At 40.4% G+C, this 21,107-nt stretch overlaps 1 protein-coding gene across 1 annotated transcript in view; it reads right to left on the bottom strand.

Moving 5' to 3' along the window:
- LOC135463465 (structural maintenance of chromosomes flexible hinge domain-containing protein 1-like) overlaps positions 1-21,107 on the bottom strand; it is a 70,091-nt gene that overhangs the window by 47,987 nt on the left and 997 nt on the right. Inside the window, 19 exon segments of the mRNA XM_064740723.1 lie at positions 782-859; positions 1,173-1,289; positions 2,073-2,155; positions 2,541-2,647; positions 3,979-4,092; positions 4,779-4,973; positions 5,911-6,034; positions 6,748-6,807; positions 7,698-7,818; positions 10,197-10,413; positions 11,901-11,994; positions 13,003-13,163; positions 14,282-14,401; positions 15,960-16,089; positions 16,892-17,025; positions 18,169-18,251; positions 20,262-20,420; positions 20,617-20,652; positions 20,655-20,694. Of these exon segments, the coding sequence (XP_064596793.1) occupies positions 782-859; positions 1,173-1,289; positions 2,073-2,155; positions 2,541-2,647; positions 3,979-4,092; positions 4,779-4,973; positions 5,911-6,034; positions 6,748-6,807; positions 7,698-7,818; positions 10,197-10,413; positions 11,901-11,994; positions 13,003-13,163; positions 14,282-14,401; positions 15,960-16,089; positions 16,892-17,025; positions 18,169-18,251; positions 20,262-20,420; positions 20,617-20,652; positions 20,655-20,694 (2,173 nt within the window).

Raw genomic sequence — 21,107 nt, 5'->3', positions numbered from 1 at the left:
TGAATGGCTAACTCAACAGGTAAATGTGAGTCTGGGCTTGATCAGCCCTCAGGTTCTGGGCGACAATTTTATCACAATGAGATATGAATGGCTAACTCAACAGGTAAATGTGAGTCTAGGCTTGATCAGATATAGCTTATCAGTCAGACTTTAACCAGGAGTTATGACTGCACCGAACACTCTAAAACAGTACTCAGCACTGAAAGGTTAGAGCAAGGAAACAGGACTGGTTGGCCCAGTGTCAGTAAAATGTGACCAGGAGGGTGTCTTGTCTGGTGTCTTCGGCATAATACTTGAGCAGCGGCAGCACGATAGCAGCATGGACATGGACCCTGCCACATGAAGATGTAGTACTCTATTTCCCCAACCTTTTCTCAAGTTTACAAAATGTTTATTCAAGAATACTATGAAGGCATTAGTTTGTTTAGTCTGATAAAATTACACTTTTTGTGAAGACCTGAAACTGGCCAATCCAACCAATGTAGTTTTGTTTCCAAAATCAACTTGAACATGTGTATAAATATGAAAGGTTAAGGAATGTGTAAACACACCGAATGACTCCTTGTCATATAAATGAAAAATTGCTGAATACTGCTGTAAAAACCCACGCACACATACATACATATTTAGATATAAATAACAAACTGTTCAGAATGAGGTTGTGGGTGTTGAATTTGGACCAGGATAAAGTTTATAAGTGATATAAACAAAAATCAATCAAAATACGTTACATATCCAACATCAACTTCAGCACACACTGGTCTCCATGGAAACAACTCACCCATTCTCCTGAACCAGTAGCCCCAGTTCTTGCCATGCTGGCAGATGTGAGACACCATGTTTTCATCACCATTTGGTGCTGAAACAACAACAACATGATCTTACTTTCATTTGGCTGAACTTGAACTCAGAGCAACCCCATTTGTGGGATGCTACAGAGTCACAGAGCCACGCTGGCGTTGGCGTGCTAACCCCATCGGCCATGTAGGCCAAAAAAAACAAACTTATGTAAGACTCCTCAAATCACTGGATCAGCAATACACTTATGTACAAAGCTACTGGGCATCTTTTGTTTTGCCTTTTTCATCCATTAAGCCCAGGTACATTTGATAGGTGTTCAATACAATACTGAAGAATTTGTCTTTTACCTACATGCATGTGCCTGTACTTACAGTGCCAGGTGATTTTCAGCTCAACCAGCAGTTTCTTGGGGTTTGAGGAGGATGTAGGACCAGGTAGCTTGTTCATCATTTCACCCTTTTTATTCCCAATCTGTACCTTTATATCGCCTGTAAACACAAACAAAATGTCTTAAAAACTGCATGTTCGGTCATAGTCTGCTCAAGTTCAAACGTCAATTTCGAACAGTAGGGTCAGATTTAATGTTGTCTACGTAATCAAAAATTACTGATACCACCAAGCCATAGCTTTAGCCATGGGGGACTGTATTTGAGACACCCTATTCTGTCCAAATTAACTAAGGAGAGACAGGAAAATAGGACACACCCTGATATCAAATTCTGGCTAAATCTATGCACCAGGCTCTTGACTACTTGGTTTGTTTCCTTATGCCGAGCCCCAAGCACACAAGTAAAAACGAAATCAACGTCTAATCTGCACACTGTACTTCCGTGAGTCGTCAGCAACACATTCAGCATTTGATGGTGACAGGATGATGGTTGTGGAAAAAAAAAAGAAGAATTCCTCTTTGTTGGAGTTTTATGTTGTACTCAAGAATATTTCAATTATTCCAAAGCATTATGGGGGGGGGGGGGTAGGAAACAAGGCAGAGCCGTGGGACCATACACATGTTGCTGGCAGACCTTCCCACGTACGGAGAGGAGCCAGAATGAGCTGGACTTGAACTCACAGTGACTGCAGCAATGAGAAGCTCCAGAGTCAGTGTGCGACACTAGCATGCTAACAACTAAACCATGGAGGTCCCCTCTTCTTTATAGTTAGATTATTTCTTGACGAAAGTTTAATTTATTTATTTATGTAAATAATTGTTGGACATGGTCTACATCAATAAGTTGACAGAACTATGGGATTGATGTGACAGACAACCTGACCTATGGTCTGTCCTGCCCGGCGCTTCTCATTGGCTATCACTTCCATCCCCTCAGGCCATGTGACAACCAGATGGTCAGGAAATCTGACAGAAAAAAAACAAGACAGATATCAATGAAAATATTCCATACACATTATAAAACCTGAGAGAAGTGCCGTTCAAAAACACCCAGCACCTGCTAAGTTGGATCTTTAAATCGCTCAATTTATTTGTACCTTGACAGCGGAGCAAGCCATCGTCCAGTTGTTTATTTTATAAATAAGCAATCACAGAGCATGCCACAGGAGATAGCTTCAGCAGAATAAACGCATATTTTGCCCACAAAACTATCCACTAGTCACCTTACTCCTAGCCGGTTTCCTCGAGAATTCCTCCAAAACAAAGAAAAAAACTCATGCCTGTAAATAACAACCAAACAAATAAATATGGATTATGGCCCCTTAACAGTTGTCTCCCTTGCCTCACTCACTTGGTCTCTTCCTCATCCAGGTATCTCTGTACCAGGCTTGATGATGCCAGACGATCCAGGCGTGACAATGGCCACATCTTCACCTCGTCAAATAGACACCGTGGCTCCTGGAAAGAGAAATATCTGTCATGAGACACTTGGCCACACCCACCAGCAGTAGGCATAGTCTATTACTATACAGTTATACTATATACATCACACATGACTGACTGAATGGAGCTTATAGGTAACTTACCGATGATTTTGATTGGTTAATGAATACAGAACCAATGCCACAGTTTTACACCTACAAAACAAATCTTTTTGTGCATATTTCTGGTCACAGCACACCGTCTGTATTTGATCGCATGTGCGTGCTTGGGGTTTAACATTGTACTTTACAATTTTTCAGTGACATGACAACAAAGGAATGCTTAGAGGGCATGTAATGTGCCTCCTTGTTGCAGGACGGATTTCCACCACTCTTCACTGAGATGCACCGAGACTCACTGAGGCAAGTAAGCCGCCCCGCCCATTATACTGATATGGGTCAACCAGTCGTTGCACTATCCCCTTAATTCCAAACACCAAGCAAGGAAGTACAACTTCCTCTTTTAGGGTTTTAGGTGTGACTCAACCCAGAATTGATCCTGGATCTACCGCCCCAGGAGTGGACGCTGTACCAACTGTGCTATCGGAGCCAGTGTGTAATTGATAACTCACTCATGAATAATTAGTCATCTGTTAATTTACCATGATATATAAAATAAACACAGTGATGCGAAATGTCAACTCAGGAATGAGCGCTCCAGAGATTTGATTTTGTCCGCCATTTTGTAAACAAAAACGTCACAAATTTCTTGTGGTGCGCCAAGTTTTCAGTTTTATGTTCTTGGATTCATTGCTTTTCCTCGTAGACCTAACTGCTTGCAGTGACAGTCAATCATATTTGTTGACTGCCTCGATCTTTGCATCCATACCCTCCAATTTTGAGCTGACCGTAAAATCAGCCAGTGATGATCTTTGGGGGATTCCATTTTATGCCATGCTTTCTGTGTTTACTGTCATCAATTACATTTTGTGGTAGAAGTGGGCACTGTGTAATTTGTGTGCATGATCAAGAGGTGTAAATTGTGAAACATGTGCTTTTTTTTTTACATGCCATCTACGGTGAATGTTCTAAAATTTCACCCCTAACTAAGGTGGACATTTTGCCTGATTCTGAGAATTCCAGTGATCATAGAGGACATTTTCCTGTAAAAAAGCATAAGGTCATACGTGAAAGGGTGGCCTGCAATCTGCAGATGGTTGTGGGTTTCTCCCTGAGAACTGCTCCGTTTCCTCCAACCATAATGCTCGCCGCCGTTGCATAAGTGAAATATTCTTGAGTACATCGTAACAGTCCAATCCCATAAATAAATCTATAAAATCAATAGTTTATATCACACAACCCACACACCTGCACTATCTCCATGTCTCCTCCAGTAGCAAACACCTCCCCTTTGTAGTCCCCATACAACAGGAAGCGTTCTACTTTACCAAACACCATGGGTGCAGTCCGCGCAATTCTGATCTGGAATGACAACAACAACTTGTGACAAATACTATACACTGTGAAAGCAATGTTTCAACATTTGCCAAAGGTCAACAATGGCTCACGATTTATTACATGATATACGTTTCTTACCTATGAACCGAAATGCTTTTCAAGGACTTTCATGGAATAAATATCCTATGTTTTCGAAACTTTCAAGGGTGATTCTGATAAAGTAAAAAGCTTAGATATTAGTGATGTTATTCTGATGGCTTATTTACTGATCCATTTCAAACATAAAGCAATATGGTATTTGACACTGAAAAACCAATAATTTTCAAGGACTTATCCAAAACTGAATTCTTTTACAACGACTTTCTTGAAAATCTTTCTATAAATTCCAAGTTCTCTCACGGATTTCATGGAACAAACTGAACCAAGATGGAAGATTGACTGAAACAGGCAAATATTATATTATATATTATATTAAGGTTTTACACTTTAATGGCTGATCTTCCTTTCAATCTCCTTTCCAACATTATTTTTTGCACAGCCTGTCTCTTCTGACTTCGGTTTCAATATTCGTATAAATCTGTAATTCAAATTATTCACTATCATAAAATTCAAAGGCCAAGTGAAGCTGAAAACAAGACAATTCAACATTCCGAACATTCCACTATTACAAACCACCTGAAATATACTCTCTTACTTATTTTTTTCCTTACCAGGCTTCCCTTCTTGAACACCTTGTTGTCCCACTGTATCTGCTCGAAGACACTCCAAGGCGTCTGCTTGTGGCGCGGCACATCTGTGCGTGTTACCTGACCTTTGAAGGCACTGAAGCGCACTTGTTTGTCATGGTTCTCATGACATTCCTTCAGCCACGTGGTAAACTCCTTGTCTATGGCAGTTCTCCTGTCCTACACAAGATTGGAAACAAACCACGATTTTACACATTTATTTGATTGGCATTTTACGCCAATAAAGAAAATTTAACTTGTCAGAATTTCACTACTGTCTACTTCTCCTGATTTCCTTCCACATTCTTATCTGCCACAGGCTTGTTGTCAGATTTGACTCTTTACTAGACCGGTCAAAAGTATTCAACAACTGGCTAATATAAAAGGCTTAATGTTCACTATATTGTACCAGACTATTCCGCAGAATATGTGAACAGTTCAAAATATTACAACCTCCTACATTAAGACAGTCTATAATTATGTGGTAAAAAATCAAAGAAATTGGTTGAAAATCACAGCATAATGAGTCGACAAACGACAAGATCGAAAAAAAACAAAAAAACGGTTTTTCATTTATTCAATATCACCATGACGATGTATCACACATTAAAACGATGTTTCACACATTAAGACCATGTTTCACACATAAAGACGATGTTTCACACATTAAGACGATGTTTCACACATCACAGTTACCCATTATATACCAAGGTGATACATCACATCACACATTCCAGTAACATCATGCATCTTAACGACATATAATATATGCCAGTTACACGTCACTGCCAGAAAATGACATGATTTTAACAATGTGCCAATACCTATTGATTTATTTGATTGGTGTTTTATGCCTTGCTGACGAATATTTCACTTAAACGACGGTGACCAGCATTATGTTGGGAGGAAACCTGGCAGAAAACCTTGACCATCCACAGGTTGCTGTCAGATCTTCCCATGTATGACTGGAGAGGAAGCCAGCACGAGCTGGACTTGAACTCAAAACCGCATTGTGGAGAGGCTCTTGGGTCACTGTGCTGGTGCACTTACACCATGGAGGTCCCCAACATATCACACAAGCCAGTGACACATCATAATGAACGTCATGAATACTAACATGCCCCCCTAAAGTCCTGGTGAAAACGGTGTTCTTGTCTCGCAACTTCATTTCAAGGTCGATGAAGGTCAATTTATTTGTGCTGACTTGAAACGCATCATTTGTCCACAACACACCTGAAACTCTGTCAAGAGAAGAAAAAATTACAATGATGAAATGAAAAGGCTGTGGAATATGATAAATCACTTTGGCTTTACAGAAGTCTCGCAAGTTCAGACAAGGTGGTGGCTCTCGCAAATTAACTTGACTAAAACATAATTTTTTCGGTATTTGCCATATAACTGAATTTGACTGAATATACATCTCACACGGTCACGTCTCGACTGTACCGTAAACTGCTATCGCAAAATCACGACAATCAGCTGCATTCGTTTGCGTAAGCCCCCAGCTTGTCCGTCTAAACCTGTGTGAACTCGCTGTGTGACTCCTGAAATGCTGATTCAGCTTATACCTAAATGTCAAATGAAGCCAAAGTGTCCTGTTTTATACTTGATTTTAGCACACAGATTTTCTTTCTGTATCAGTCTTTCAAAATGATTTTTTTTTTTTAAATCATTTTTCCAAGAACTCTTCCTCCAAACGACAAATGTTTATTAAAAGAGTGGATTACACTTATGAATTTTGTATTTATTATTATATGCGTAAATCATGTAAAGGATCTTCCACCGAACAGAACATGGATGAGAAGAAAAATGTTAACCTAAAACAATGTATGCATGTTGCACACTTTGATTGCTCTGGTAAGTCATCACAAAATTCGAAATACCACAAGACAGCCAATATAGATTGAAAAACTCACTTCACGAGGCCTCACCTGTTATAACTTCACAATCTCACCTGTTATAACACTCTGGGGGGATAGCTTTGTTCTTTTTGGATGGAGAGCACCATTCAAACCTGCAAAATAAAGCCAAGAAATGAATCCTTAAGATCAATCTTACGATTTAACTGATATATGAAACGCTTGGCTTTTAATTCTTAATATGTAGTATGAGATGTGGCCTAAAATACAGAAGTACAAAAAGGCTTCTCAGCTCTCTTCATGGCGCAAAAAATGGCTTTAAACTATGATTTCCCTAAGTCCTTTGATTACACTCCATTAAGTTAAGTACGTGTAGCCTGCTGTGATGGTGTCAACTGTGACTTCCTGAGAATGGAATAAAATGGAAGCTTTCATTACGGAAAAACCTTGCTGAGCAGCCTTCCACAGCCATATATGGTAATGCTTTCGTAGTTTGGGTCAAAATGGAACTATCATGAAAATGAATTATTACATAAAAACAGAAAATCGCATGATACTGAAGGTAACAGTTTCTGAGAGTGCGAAAGTCTGCTATTGGAGGGGGAAAAAAAGCAAGAGAAAGTTCAGCATGAATTGCTAAAAAGGAAAATTTGCAACCATTCTCTTGGTATTGTCTCTCTAATGGTACTATCATTTAATACAATTTGGCATTCTCATTTCATGTGACACATCAGCCTTACCTCCTTTTGCGGTGATCTCCAGTCCACATCTTAACCTGAATGACCTTAAATTTTGTCCACAAAAGTGCATTATTATAGGCAAACAAATGTCACGAAATCCCCCTGTGGTTTGTTGTTGTCACTGCTTCTACGTGTATTCATATTCCTTATAAAATAAACTTATAATTTTCCAGTAGAATATCAGCCCACGTTCCAAGCAAGCCTCAAAACACCTTTCTAATATCATGATATTCTCTCAGAATCGGGTAAAATGGGCAAGTAAGTCATGGACGAAATTTATGGTCATCTAGAGCATGTGTACTTACTCTTCAATCAGTGTGTAAGGGATCAGTCTACCATTCCAATAACACTCAAAGATTGGTCTTCTTCCCCGCGCAGGTCTGTCGTTGAACGCATAGTCATGATCATCATTTACTTCGGGTTCCACTGCAAGGAGAACACATCAAAATACTTATAGATGTGCCTTTGAAAATATGCCAAAAAAGCAAAAAAACACAAAACAAAAACAGATCATTAAATGCATATAATGCCAAAAGCTGCAAAAGTCTTCATCATTTCTTCATTTTATCCTATAACTCCAATCCCCTCCCCACACCACTGAATGTCATCCTGTAGCTCCAATCCTCTCCACACACCACTGAATGTCATCCTACAGCTCCCATCCCTTCCACACACCACTGAATGTCATCCTGTAGCTCCAATCCCCTCCACACACCACTGAATGTCATCCTGTAGCTCCCATCCTCTCCACACACCACTGAATGTCATCCTGTAGCTCCAATCCTCTCCACACACCACTGAATGTCATCCTGTAGCTCCAATCCTCTCCACACACCACTGAATGTCATCCTGTAGCTCCAATCCTCTCCACACACCACTGAATGTCATTCTATAGCTCCAATCCCCTCCACACACCACTGAATGTCATCCTATATCTCCAATCCCCTCCACACACCACTGAATGTCATCCTGTAGCTCCAATCCTCTCCACACACCACTGAATGTCATCCTGTAGCTCCCATCTCCTCCACACACCACTGAATGTCATCCTGTAGCTCCCATCCCCTCCACACACCACTGAATGTCATCCTATATCTCCAATCCCCTCCACACACCACTGAATGTCATCCTGTAGCTCCAATCCTCTCCACACACCACTGAATGTCATCCTACAGCTCCAATCCCCTCCACACACCACTGAATGTCATCCTGTAGCTCCCATCCCCTCCACACACCACTGAATGTCATCCTGTAGCTCCAATCCCCTCCACACACCACTGAATGTCATCCTGTAGCTCCCATCCCCTCCACACACCACTGAATGTCATCCTATATCTCCAATCCTCTCCACACACCACTGAATGTCATCCTGTAGCTCCCATCTCCTCCACACACCACTGAATGTCATCCTATATCTCCAATCCCCTCCACACACCACTGAATGTCATCCTGTAGCTCCAATCCTCTCCACACACCACTGAATGTCATCCTGTAGCTCCAATCCTCTCCACACACCACTGAATGTCATCCTGTAGCTCCCATCCCCTCCACACACCACTGAATGTCATCCTGTAGCTCCAATCCCCTCCACACACCACTGAATGTCATCCTGTAGCTCCAATCCCCTCCACACACCACTGAATGTCATCCTGTAGCTCCAATCCTCTCCACACACCACTGAATGTCATCCTGTAGCTCCCATCTCCTCCACACACCACTGAATGTCATCCTATATCTCCAATCCCCTCCACACACCACTGAATGTCATCCTGTAGCTCCAATCCTCTCCACACACCACTGAATGTCATCCTGTAGCTCCAATCCTCTCCACACACCGCTGAATGTCATCCTGTAGCTCCCATCCCCTCCACACACCACTGAATGTCATCCTGTAGCTCCAATCCTCTCCACACACCACTGAATGTCATCCTGTAGCTCCAATCCCCTCCCCACACCACTGAATTTTATCCTATAGCTCCAATCCCCTCCACACACCACTAAATTTCATCCTGTACCCGCCACTGAATTCCTTTTCCTTGATATAAGAGGATTTTTTTTTACTCAATGCAACAGACATGCAAGAGGTGATTTGAATCACATATTTTGTTTCTTTGTTCTGCTTTTAACACATTTCAATCATATTAAAAAGGCTAGTCTTTATGCAGATATTTACAGGAAATACTGAGGTTAAAATTTAATGAAATATTAAGGTTAAAACTTTGACATCTGATGATACTACGTCAGGCTGTATACACATCTTTTTTTTAGACCAAATAACCAGCCCAAACCATGAAATTCCTGAAATTACAGAAAAAAATCCAAACCAATACATAAAGCTACTGCAGTGTACTGTCAAGTGAAACTTCAGTTCTTTCATTTTAACAGACGGTATATTTACCAAAACTTCATGTTCATCATGTTGGATCCAAAAAAAAAAAAACAAGCAGGAATATTTTGGGGTGTGCCTGGCTTGCTCATACAGCAAAATGGGCTTTAATATTCAACAATGTAATCCCAAGAGTGGGTGACAAAATTTGTACATGTGGTAATTAGCTTTTAAAAATAAGCATTTAAAACTGATTGTCCAAACAAAGGACCAACCCCCAAAAGGTGAACATGGCTCTGAATCAAATATTTATTTGATTGGTGTTTTATGCTAAACTTAAGAAACATTTCACTTATATGATGGCGGCCATTGTTATAGTGGGAGGGGAAACTCACAACCATTAAAACAAGATGCCTGCAGACCATCCCCCAAACCGCGGAGTATAAAAATTCAATAAACTGCACATGGTTCAACTTACTGCGTGGATCATTGGTATCCGCTGGATACGTCTCTCTGTCGTACAAGAACGGATGATACCGCAGGATCCCTTCCACAATCCCTGACCCCTCCACAATGGCCTTGAACTCGAAACTGTGAGCACAATTCTGTACGAACAGTGACTGCATGTCATCGTGAATCTCGCGCAGGGAAATGACTTGAGGAGGGCCAGTGTTTTTACCATTGTACACCTTCACCTGGGGACAGGTCAATATAGCATATACATGTCATAACACTTACAGCACATAGGCCACTTTGGCAAAACGACACAAATCAATTTTTTATAACTTTTCTCGTAAATGACGTTGCATTATGGCACTTAAACCTAAACAACGTCTTTACCGGAAAATGTTTCCCCAGAGATTAAAACCTGGGGCCACTTTAAAAACTCTTGGTATGTCACATTTCTCATAAATTCATTTGTCTGGGTTATAGTGCAACAAGGTGAACACATTTATGAGACAAAAGACAAGTAATTTACAAGATTTAGTGAAAGAGGCCGCAGAGCAATAACAACATTGTAATAATTACACACGATCTAACACAACCAGTGAAACACGACTTCTTGTCAATTTACCTCAGCAGGGGTTTTAATCTAACTGTTCATGTAAATGCTTAAATAGTAGCAAATTGTATGTCACCTAGCACCATGGCTTAAGCAGAGTTAGGTAAAACGATGCAGTGATGTTCTTTGCTATTTAGACGTCACTGGTCTGGAACTGCTCAATATGCTATGTAGTCATCATATTTAACTTAGATAAACATTAAAACATAATTGGAGATTGACCACAGTGGGATATGAATACATGTAGCAGCAATGACAACAACAAACCACAGTGGGATATGAATATACGTAGCAGCAATGACAACAACAAACCACAGTGGGATATGAATACATGTAGCAGCAATGACAACAACAAACCACAGTGGAATATGAATACATGTAGCAACAATGACAACAACAAACCACAGTGGGATATGAATACATGTAGCAACAATGACAAGAACAAACCACAGTGGGATATGAATATACGTAGCAGCAATGACAACAACAAACCACAGTGGGATATGAATATACGTAGCAGCAATGACAACAAACCACAGTGGGATATGAATACATGTAGCAACAATGACAACAACAAACCACAGTGGAATATGAATACATGTAGCAACAATGACAACAACAAACCACAGTGGGATATGAATACATGTAGCAGCAATGACAACAACAAAGCACAGTGGGATATGAATACATGTAGCAACAATGACAACAACAAACCACAGTGGGATATGAATACATGTAGCAGCAATGACAACAACAAACCTCAGTGGAATATGAATACTTGTAGCAGCAATGACAACAACAAACCTCAGTGGGATATGAATACATGTAGCAACAATGACAACAACAAACCACAGTGGGATATGAATACATGTAGCAACAATGACAACAACAAACCACAGTGGGATATGAATACATGTAGCAGCAATGACAACAACAAACCACAGTGGGATATGAATACTTGTAGCAGCAATGACAACAACAAACCTCAGTGGAATATGAATACACGTAGCAACAATGACAACAACAAACCACAGTGGGATATGAATACGTGTAGCAGCAATGACAACAACAAACCTCAGTGGGATATGAATACATGTAGCAGCAATGACAAGAACAAACCTCAATGTCAATGTTTTTGAACGGACTTCCGGGTCTAAGGTTTTCGTCATCCACATTTCCATTTGGGCCGTGGATGTAATAATGATAAATGTGTCTGAAAAGAAAACACAATAACAAGATTATCAACCCTTGTTTTTTTTTCCTTACTGTTGTATTAGTAGCTTTTCTCAAAATGGGACATTTGGGTATTTATTTATGTATAATGACCAAGTCATGCAGTTTTATAGTTTCTAAGTTGTACACTTTCATTTCTTTTCTAGTTTGCTTGTTTTCAGTTCAATGGCGCCAATAATGTCACCATGAAGCCTTCACATCAATTCACGAAACTCCTGTATAAATAAATCTGCTTTCTTCTAAATGACCAGGGGTCAATTCCACAAAGCCCTTTCTGACTTAAGTCAAAAATTTGAAATATGATCTTAAAGCCTATTTTTCGGTTTTAGAAGTTAAAATTTTGCTTTCCTCATCTGTACTATTTTAAGACAAAGGTGTCCAAGTTTCAACTTCGAGTACCAAAAACTAAGCATGGTGACAAGGTTAAAAATATGACTTTAGTCACAAACAGCTTCGTGAAATCAGACTCAGGCTAATAAGGGGATCGCTGAATGGTAACAGACTAAGATGGCAGACAGTAAGTGTCATTGTTTACAAATCCTTAAATGACCACTATCCTGACTATGTGAAAAAGTTGTTCCCAATCAGAGAAGAGCCCCATCATGAACTAAGACCATGTACAAGCAATCAAGTAGAAATCCCTTTTCCCCACACAGAACAACTTAAGAAAATCTTGTCATACTCTGCGGCTGTTCGGTGGAACAGTCTGCCTGCCTTCGTTCAATCTGCCTCCTCAGTTAAATCGTTTAAAAACCTGCACAAAATTGGCAGAAAGTGCCAAACACATAGCATTGCATAGCCTTGTATCTCTATATATATATATGTATAAATTAATGCTTCGTGTATAATTTTTTTTTTTTTTTTTAATAACCCTTGTGACTGCTGAGTAATTGTGTGAGTGAATGGAGGGCCTCAAGGAAGATCAATACTGTCACACTGACTAGGTTTGTTACCCTCTGAAAATAAAGATATTATTATTATTACTTACGCTAGCTGTCTGGCCCACTCCTTCAGGTGTAGCTTCAGGTAGGGGATGTGTTCAGGTGCGACGTTCTCTATGACAACAGCAGTGAAACTCTCCTTCCCAGCTTCTTCCTGGATCAGACGACGTAATGTTTCGTCGTTGCCAATGTGACGATCATCACCTGGCTACAACGAAATGCAGCCCACAAGAATACATGGAGATTTCCAATGTTTTGGGATACGCCATGTTAAAGCAACCAAAACCCCACTGTCATATCATACCCATGCACCTACTGTTAAAAGGCAAACCATTGTTACATTCAATGGAAAACAGTGTTTTCGAGACAAAAAGGGATCTATTGATAAAAAAAATGTGAGCCTGGCAGTGTTTTCAATTTTCTAAATTTTTGCAATAATTGCTTACATCAAATGGCAATATTTCAGTTGTGCAACATCTGAAAGGCAACAAGGTGTATTCTTAAAACTTTATGTGAGATACTTTATTGATGTGTAAATATGTTTAGTCTTCTTTTCTTAACGTTCTCTGTTCTTTTAAATCCCATTCCTGATAGACTGCTGCAGCAGTATCAACACGGGGCTGACTACGCAGGTTTTGAGATACAGCCTTACATCCATATACGACGCGGCATTGTAATTTTACAGCATGACGGGGTCAATCTACCAGTTCCAACAAGGATGGTATCAAGAATATAGAAAAGTAATCAAACAAGCTTACCCGATTCTTATCAATTGAATTATGGTGTAGTTTGGGTGTCAACCATTGCCAAAAATAATAACATTCTGTTCATAGTTTTATCTCAGCAAAAAAAAAAGGGCCATGTTAAAAAGAGAGACAATCCTACAAAGCAGTGACATAATTTTGCGCTGAGACATCTGTCTATTGTCGTACGTACGTACGTACGTACGTACGTACGTACGTACGTACGTACGCTTGGGGGTTTAGTCATATCAGTACATATGCATGTAGATATACTGTGTCTTTTTGTGGAAGGGCAGATCTATGCTGCCAGAGTGTTGCCGCCACTGAAGCATCATGCCGAAGACACCAGACAAGACACCCTACCAAGTCACATTATATGAACACCGGGCCAATCAGTCCTGTTTTCTTGCTCTAACCTCTCCTTGTTTAGAGCGAAGCAAGGCAGCAACTAATACCATTTTTAAACTCTGCTGACGTAACGATGTACCCTGAAAACTGCCTGTTAAAATATGCTTCTGATCTGAACTAAGGAAATCTTTACATCAATCAGCTAGCACGGGGCCATTTTAATAAAAATACTAACCTTTCTATTCCTGATAAAACCACTGTAAATGGACTCATGGTTCTGTTCTTTCTTCTCAAATTCTTCCTTTGAGATTGTTAGTTCATGGACATCTTTCGAATCCAAAGATTTCGTAATCATCTGAAAGCAAAACATATAAGAACAAACATTGTAAGGCCCAGCCAAAAGCCACAGCTAGAATGTCAAGCACAACTTCAAAGCTAGAATCACATCAGAGAGTCAACAGCAGGCCTACGCTTTCATTGAATAAATGCTGTTTGAAGTCATACAGCAGAATATTTTCACCAACACCAGACATGAAACACCACTTAGTCATTTAACACTGACACCAGACATGACACCCATCCATCACTGTACACTGACACCAGGCTTGACACCTCACCCCATCAATGTACACTGACACCAGATCAGACATGACACCTCACCCCACACACTCACAGTATACTAACACCAGACATGAAACCGCACTCAGTCACTAAGCACTGACAACAGACATGACACTCCACCCTGTCACTGTACACTTACACTGGACATGACACACCACTCAGTCAGTGTACTAGCCATGATGCATAAAAGCCCACCCAATCACAGTGTATTCTGTACCAACACCAGACATGACACCCCACAAAGTCACAGTATAATGACACCAGACATGACACCCCACCCACCTCACTGTACACTGACACCAGACATGACATATCACTCAGTCATTCTACCCAACCACCAGACATGACAGCCCACCCAGTCATTGTACCCTGACACCAGACCAGACACCCCACCCCCTAACTGTACACTGACACTAGACATGACACACCACTCAGTCACAGTATACTAACACCAGACATGACACTCCATCCAGTCATTGTACACTGACACCAGACACGACACACCACTCAGTCACAGTATACTGACACTAGACATGACACCCCATCCAGTCATTGTACACTGACACTAGACATGACAACCCACCCCATAACTGTACACTGACAGCAGACATGACACCCATCATGTCACTGTACACTGACACCAGACGTGACACACCACTCAGTCACAGTGTACTAACACTAGACATGACACCTTACCCTGTCACAGTATACTGACACCAGACATGACACCCCACCCAGTCATTGTACACTGACACCAGACATGACACACCACTCAGTCACTCCATATGGACACCACACCCAGTCAAAGTGTATCTCTGTTATACCTGACAATCCCTTTTAAAAGCTGTAGCTAAACCAGGGCGAAAAAAATTCACTGAGGGCCCCTGGTCAATCAGTGAGGGGCCCCGGCCAATCAGTGAGGGGTCCTTACCAATCGCTGAAGGGCCCTGGGCAAATCAACGAGGGGCTCTAACACACAATTAAGAGATGATTCTACTAGGCATTCTCTTTTTCTCGGTCCATTTGGGCGAAAACCTAAATTCCATTATGACTTGTAACAGCACAATTTCTCCTCCCCACTTACCCTTGTGGATGATCCTATGTAGAATATGGCCTGGCCAATCAGAGACGGGCCCTGGCCAATCACTGAAGGGCCCATGGCCAATCACAGAGGGGCTCTAACACACATTAAGAGATAATTCTACTAGGCATTCTCTTTTTCTTGGTCCATTTAGGCAAAAACCTAAATTTCATTATGACTTGTAACAGTACAATTTCTCCTCTCCCCTTACCCTTGTGGATGATCCTATGTAGAATATGGCCTGTTTTCCGCCCACGCCGAAATAGGATATGTCACTGTTCAGCGACCTGGGAGCCGAATCATCTGCCAGGAAACTCACTTCAGTGTCATTGGTACTGTCTCTGAGGTGGAAAAAACATCAGCGTTTTGGCTTTCTACTTACTTCTATCATCTCTTGAGACTTTTATTGGTACACTGGATCCACGTTTTGTGGTGTTTCAAGAACATTTCGCTTAACTGATGGTCATTAGCTTCACAGGTGGAGGAAACCAGGTAACAGATTAGTCTCAAGAGGTTATACTCAGAAATCTATGGCACCCATTAACAACAGGTCTGTAGTGCCGCCTCAATGGAACACCATGCCGAAGACACCAAACACCACCCTGTCACATTATACTGACACTGGGCCAACCCTGTTCCTCTAAGTCCTCTTATGCTGAGTGTCCCAAGAACAAATACCAATGTTATGAATTTTTAAGTTATTTTAAGTAGGCATGACTGAACTCAGGACTGTACCAGGCGCCCCTATTCTTTTGGACCAATTTGGTTAATGTTCACAAGTCGATATAAAATCGTAAACATCCTAACTAGTGTCAAAATTCTTCCATGACTATGTTGCTAATGTTCCTTGATTCTGAGAGTTACACTGATATTACAAAAATATTTTCAGACTTGTCTGGAAGGTAAGATGATATTCTTCCGTGAAATGTAAGTTTCAGCCCCCCCCCCCCCCCCCCCCAAATTTATGGCTTGTTTTCCTGTAAATATGCACTTTTTTGGTCTAGATTTTCGGTCATTTCGGTTACATTAATATTCAAATAAAAAAAGTTAAAATCATCATAAAACTTACCTAAATGCAACACTTCAATCTACAGATGCAGATTGTGCTCTAAATTTCAAGTAGAAAACATTTAATCCACGTACTTAAATCTTCGCCGCTCCCTTCGGTTAAATTTGGACAACCTGTAAATGGCCCAGTTATTGAGTTGTCGTGGTGTCATGCCTTTCCCATTGTCAACAATGTAGATGGAGTTTCGCTTGGTATTATCATCAAAGTGCTACAACAACAACCACAAAGGTACAGTCATACTGGCATTTATTACTCTGCTAGTTTATTGATTTTCTCCCTGTTTTAGGACAACTGAACTCAATTTCCTTGTTCAGGAACATAATATTTAAATAACTATTGAATTGTGCTAAACGCTTTATTGGGGAATTTTTCATATATATATTTATTTATTTGATTCATGTTTTACGCCGTACTCAAGAATATTTCTCTTATATGACAGCAGCATTATGGTGGGAGGAAACTGGACACAGCACGGGGGAAACCCACGACCACCTACAGGGTGCTGGCAGATCTTCCCACCGGAGAGGAAGCCATGAGTTGGACTTGAACTCACATTGACCGCAGTGGTTCCGTGGTCATTACGTTGACCTGGCGCGCTGACCAACTGAGCTACGGAGGCCCCCTCATATATATAAAGGGTGGTGGAAATATAAATGTCTTGAGTAAACTATAACCTTTCGCTATGTATCGGGAAATCTTCAAAATTAATGAACGAAAACACTAAAGTGAAGTATATATCAGAAGAAAGGCCACCAAAAACTGTCAACAAAATAGTCTGATTTATTTTTTTTTTGGCAAAAACATCAGATTCCACAGTGGCCTGTAGAGAACCAGAGGGTTTCTGTAACGTTACATCGGTTCAGCAAATGTATTCATAAATCTATATGTATATGTATTTTTAATGACAGAATCTAGTAGAAGTCTACGAGTGTCACAAAAATACATCATAGAAATAAACAGCTTCAAATGCATTTTACTACAGTAGACTGAAAAAAATTCTAAAAAACAAATCAAACTATTTTTAATGGCAGAATTTAATGGTCTTTCATCTGGCCAACAGTCTCATATTGGTGTTTTCTTTGCCTTTAAAGAAACACATGAGGTATTACACGTATAGTCACACCTTGATGAACCATGGACTAGAGGGACCGGAGCAATGCTTTACCTGAGCAATCAAAATATTCTTACCCGTATGTACTTTTTTTTTATATATATATATATATAAAAATTGAATATTAATGTCCACTCTTGCTTTCTGAATCAGATAACACTGTGTTTTCAGCTGGTGAAATACTGATAATGACACAAATACTGGTGCTTACAACAGTAACACAGTCAGCACAGCACTTACCAGGCGCAGCTCTATCTTCCTCTGTCCAGTGTTGAATGCAGTTGCAGCTAACGCATTGTCAATGAGCTCCGCAAACGCATACGCTGAAAGCATGAACATTCACATGCATGAAAATGGAGCTTCATTCACACTATGTATAGTTCATTCATTTATTGAGTGAACTTGAATTATGTATTTTATTGTATTTAAAGGAGAAGAAAATAAAAATATCAATCAAATACCACTGAAAAGAGTATGTACATCCTCACAGGTGCATGCCATAAAAAAAATTCTAATATGTACTTCAAGTTGATAAATTATAAATAAAATCAGCGCCAAAATCTGCTGTGGGCGACTCCATTTTGCCTAAGAACTAGTCCTGAAGTCTTCGGTGTTAGGAGGAGAATTGCTGTCGGAAACCGCTGAAGTTCAGTTCATACATTTCCGGTAGAACTGTTCTTCCCATAGGGTAGTGAAAAGCATAAATTACAGTATGTTAAAGATGGAGGACGCGATGGACTCAGCGATTTATACCAGCTTTGCCGTTTTCAGGCTTTACGTGTATGGCGCGGAAAAATCACAAAATTATGCAGCAGGCACCACCAGGTAGAAAAAAATGTGCTCTTTTCAGCCTGTAATGTCATGTTTAAAAATTTTCTTCTCCTTTAATAAACCATATTCCATCTTCACCAGCCAAGCGATATAGACATACTCAACAAAAATAATTCGTCAGATTTTCACATTTTAGGACAATAATCCAGGAGCTATGGCAGCGTGTAAACACAGTGGTCGGTAATCACAGTTCACAGCACTCATGTGTCCACCGTTAGCATCACGAAGAGTGTGAACTGTGTTTACCAACCACTCTGTTTTCACACTACCACAGCTCCAGGTTTATTGCTGTGAAAGGTGAAAATGTCATGGAAATTGAAGCCACAAGTTATGATGAATAATTACCCTAATTATTGAGTTAACATGTTATTTAATACTGAGAGAAAACAATATGCACTTACATTTCTGTTGAGTATACAATGTTCTGCAGTGAGTCTATTCAATCCCCGAGGTATCTTGGCTCGAGAAGATGGCCATACTCAATTTATTTATTTATTTGATTGGTGTTTCACACCTCAAATCAATATTTCACTTATACAACCACGGCCAGCTTTACAGTAGGAGGAAATGGAGGAAAGCCACAACCATCCGCAGGATGCTGGATGACCTGCCCATGTACCGTGGGAGATGAAGCCAGCCTGAGCTGGACTTCAACTTACAGCGAAGAGACCGCATTGGTGAGAGGCTCCTGGGTCATCGCACCTTGCTTGCTACCTAACACTCTTGTCCATGGAGGCACTGCTCCCCCCCCCCCTTCCCAGGCCATACTCAAGAATCTTATATTTATACGACTACTTATATTTATATGACTAAGGTCAGGTTTACGGGTTGCAGAAACCAGAGAAACTTTTGCACCTTGGTGTTGCCAGGTATGAGACAAATATCTCATGACATAGGGTATTTACTAACATTGTTTCCTACATCGGTTTCTACGACCTATCCGCGACCAAGTTTTAGACAAGAACTGGAGTGCTCTGATGAAAACAGGTGAAAAATATATAGAGAAAACAGAAATGACATAAGGTTCAACAAAAGGCGGCTACGCTCGCAAAATGCTTCTCTGGTACATTTTCTATAGCAGGTTACTGAAACTTGCATAATGTTTTGACAGGTGCTTATTGCGGCGTCTGTGGGCCAAATTTGCTCACAGATTTACACGGGTTTTTTTGTTACAACTGACCTACAACACCTCACTGTGGGTGCAAAATCTGCGACCAGTCAAGGGCGTAAATTTCTTTGGAGAAACAGTGACGTAAATTTTATGACTTAAAACTGGCCTAAGACTACGATGGTTGTAAGTCCCTTCTGAGAAACAGCGCCCAGGTTTAATGTGTGGAGGAAATTACAGCAACTTCAAGTAATTAACTGGATTTGAACTTGCAGCTTCATTGTTTAGAAATTGATAAGCTGTGACGAGACCAATTCTTTTGTAGACTGAGCTACATGTAAGGTGACATCAATTTTATTTTGTGTTTTACAGTTGGCACCACACACTGACTCACGCAAAGGATTCTGTCCCTCAGAGGCGTAATACTCATACATTCCACCCTTGACGATGGTGTCATAGTGAGGCAGATAGTTGACGCGCTCCTGAGCAGGGGCAGTTAACTCTTGACTTATTGTCTTCAGCACATACAGGGTCTCCCCATTCTCCACGATATCTGGAAAAGAAAATCAGGGAAAAACAACTCTCAGTAAAATTTATCTAGAATGGGGTTTAAAAACAACAAACACAGGCAAAGAGAAAAAAGCAAATGAGCTCATATTTCAAAGAATGATAGTCTTTGCTCTGACAGAAGTATGGTGATTTTGATGTTGTTATGCATGTATAAAATTGCTTAAAGTGGCATTTCTCACCCCAGGTAGAATCATTGTTGATCTCCTCCTGATTGTAGACGTGATGACAAATTCTTCTGCATCCGGTATCTCTAAAACCTGCAAGAGTTAAGATTATGATTTGATTCGTGTTTTCCACCATACTCAGAATTTTTCATGCCAGGGGGTCATCAACGGAGAAAACTTGAGTGCCACAGTGGGCAAAACCACTGACCATTTACTGACAACTTTCCCCACGTATGACAAGCAGAATTGAATGCCAGATGGATTAATATGTTCTTCAAAGATGGTAACACTGTGCAAAGAAGCACTATTAACCACTGGAGATACATGGCTCCGTGATCAACTAATTGCTGTCAAGAATAAACAAGCAGATTAAGTAAGTAAGTGAGTGCTTGGGGTTTAACGTCGTACTTAACAATTTACAGTCATATGACGACGAAGGAATCCTTAGAATGCATGTAATGTGCCTGCTTGGTCATAGGACCGATTTCCGCCTCTCTTTTATCTAG

Source organism: Liolophura sinensis, chromosome 3, assembly GCF_032854445.1.
Source record: "Liolophura sinensis isolate JHLJ2023 chromosome 3, CUHK_Ljap_v2, whole genome shotgun sequence".
NCBI lineage: Eukaryota > Metazoa > Mollusca > Polyplacophora > Chitonida > Chitonidae > Liolophura > Liolophura sinensis.
This window is presented reverse-complemented; position numbering and strand designations above follow the sequence as displayed.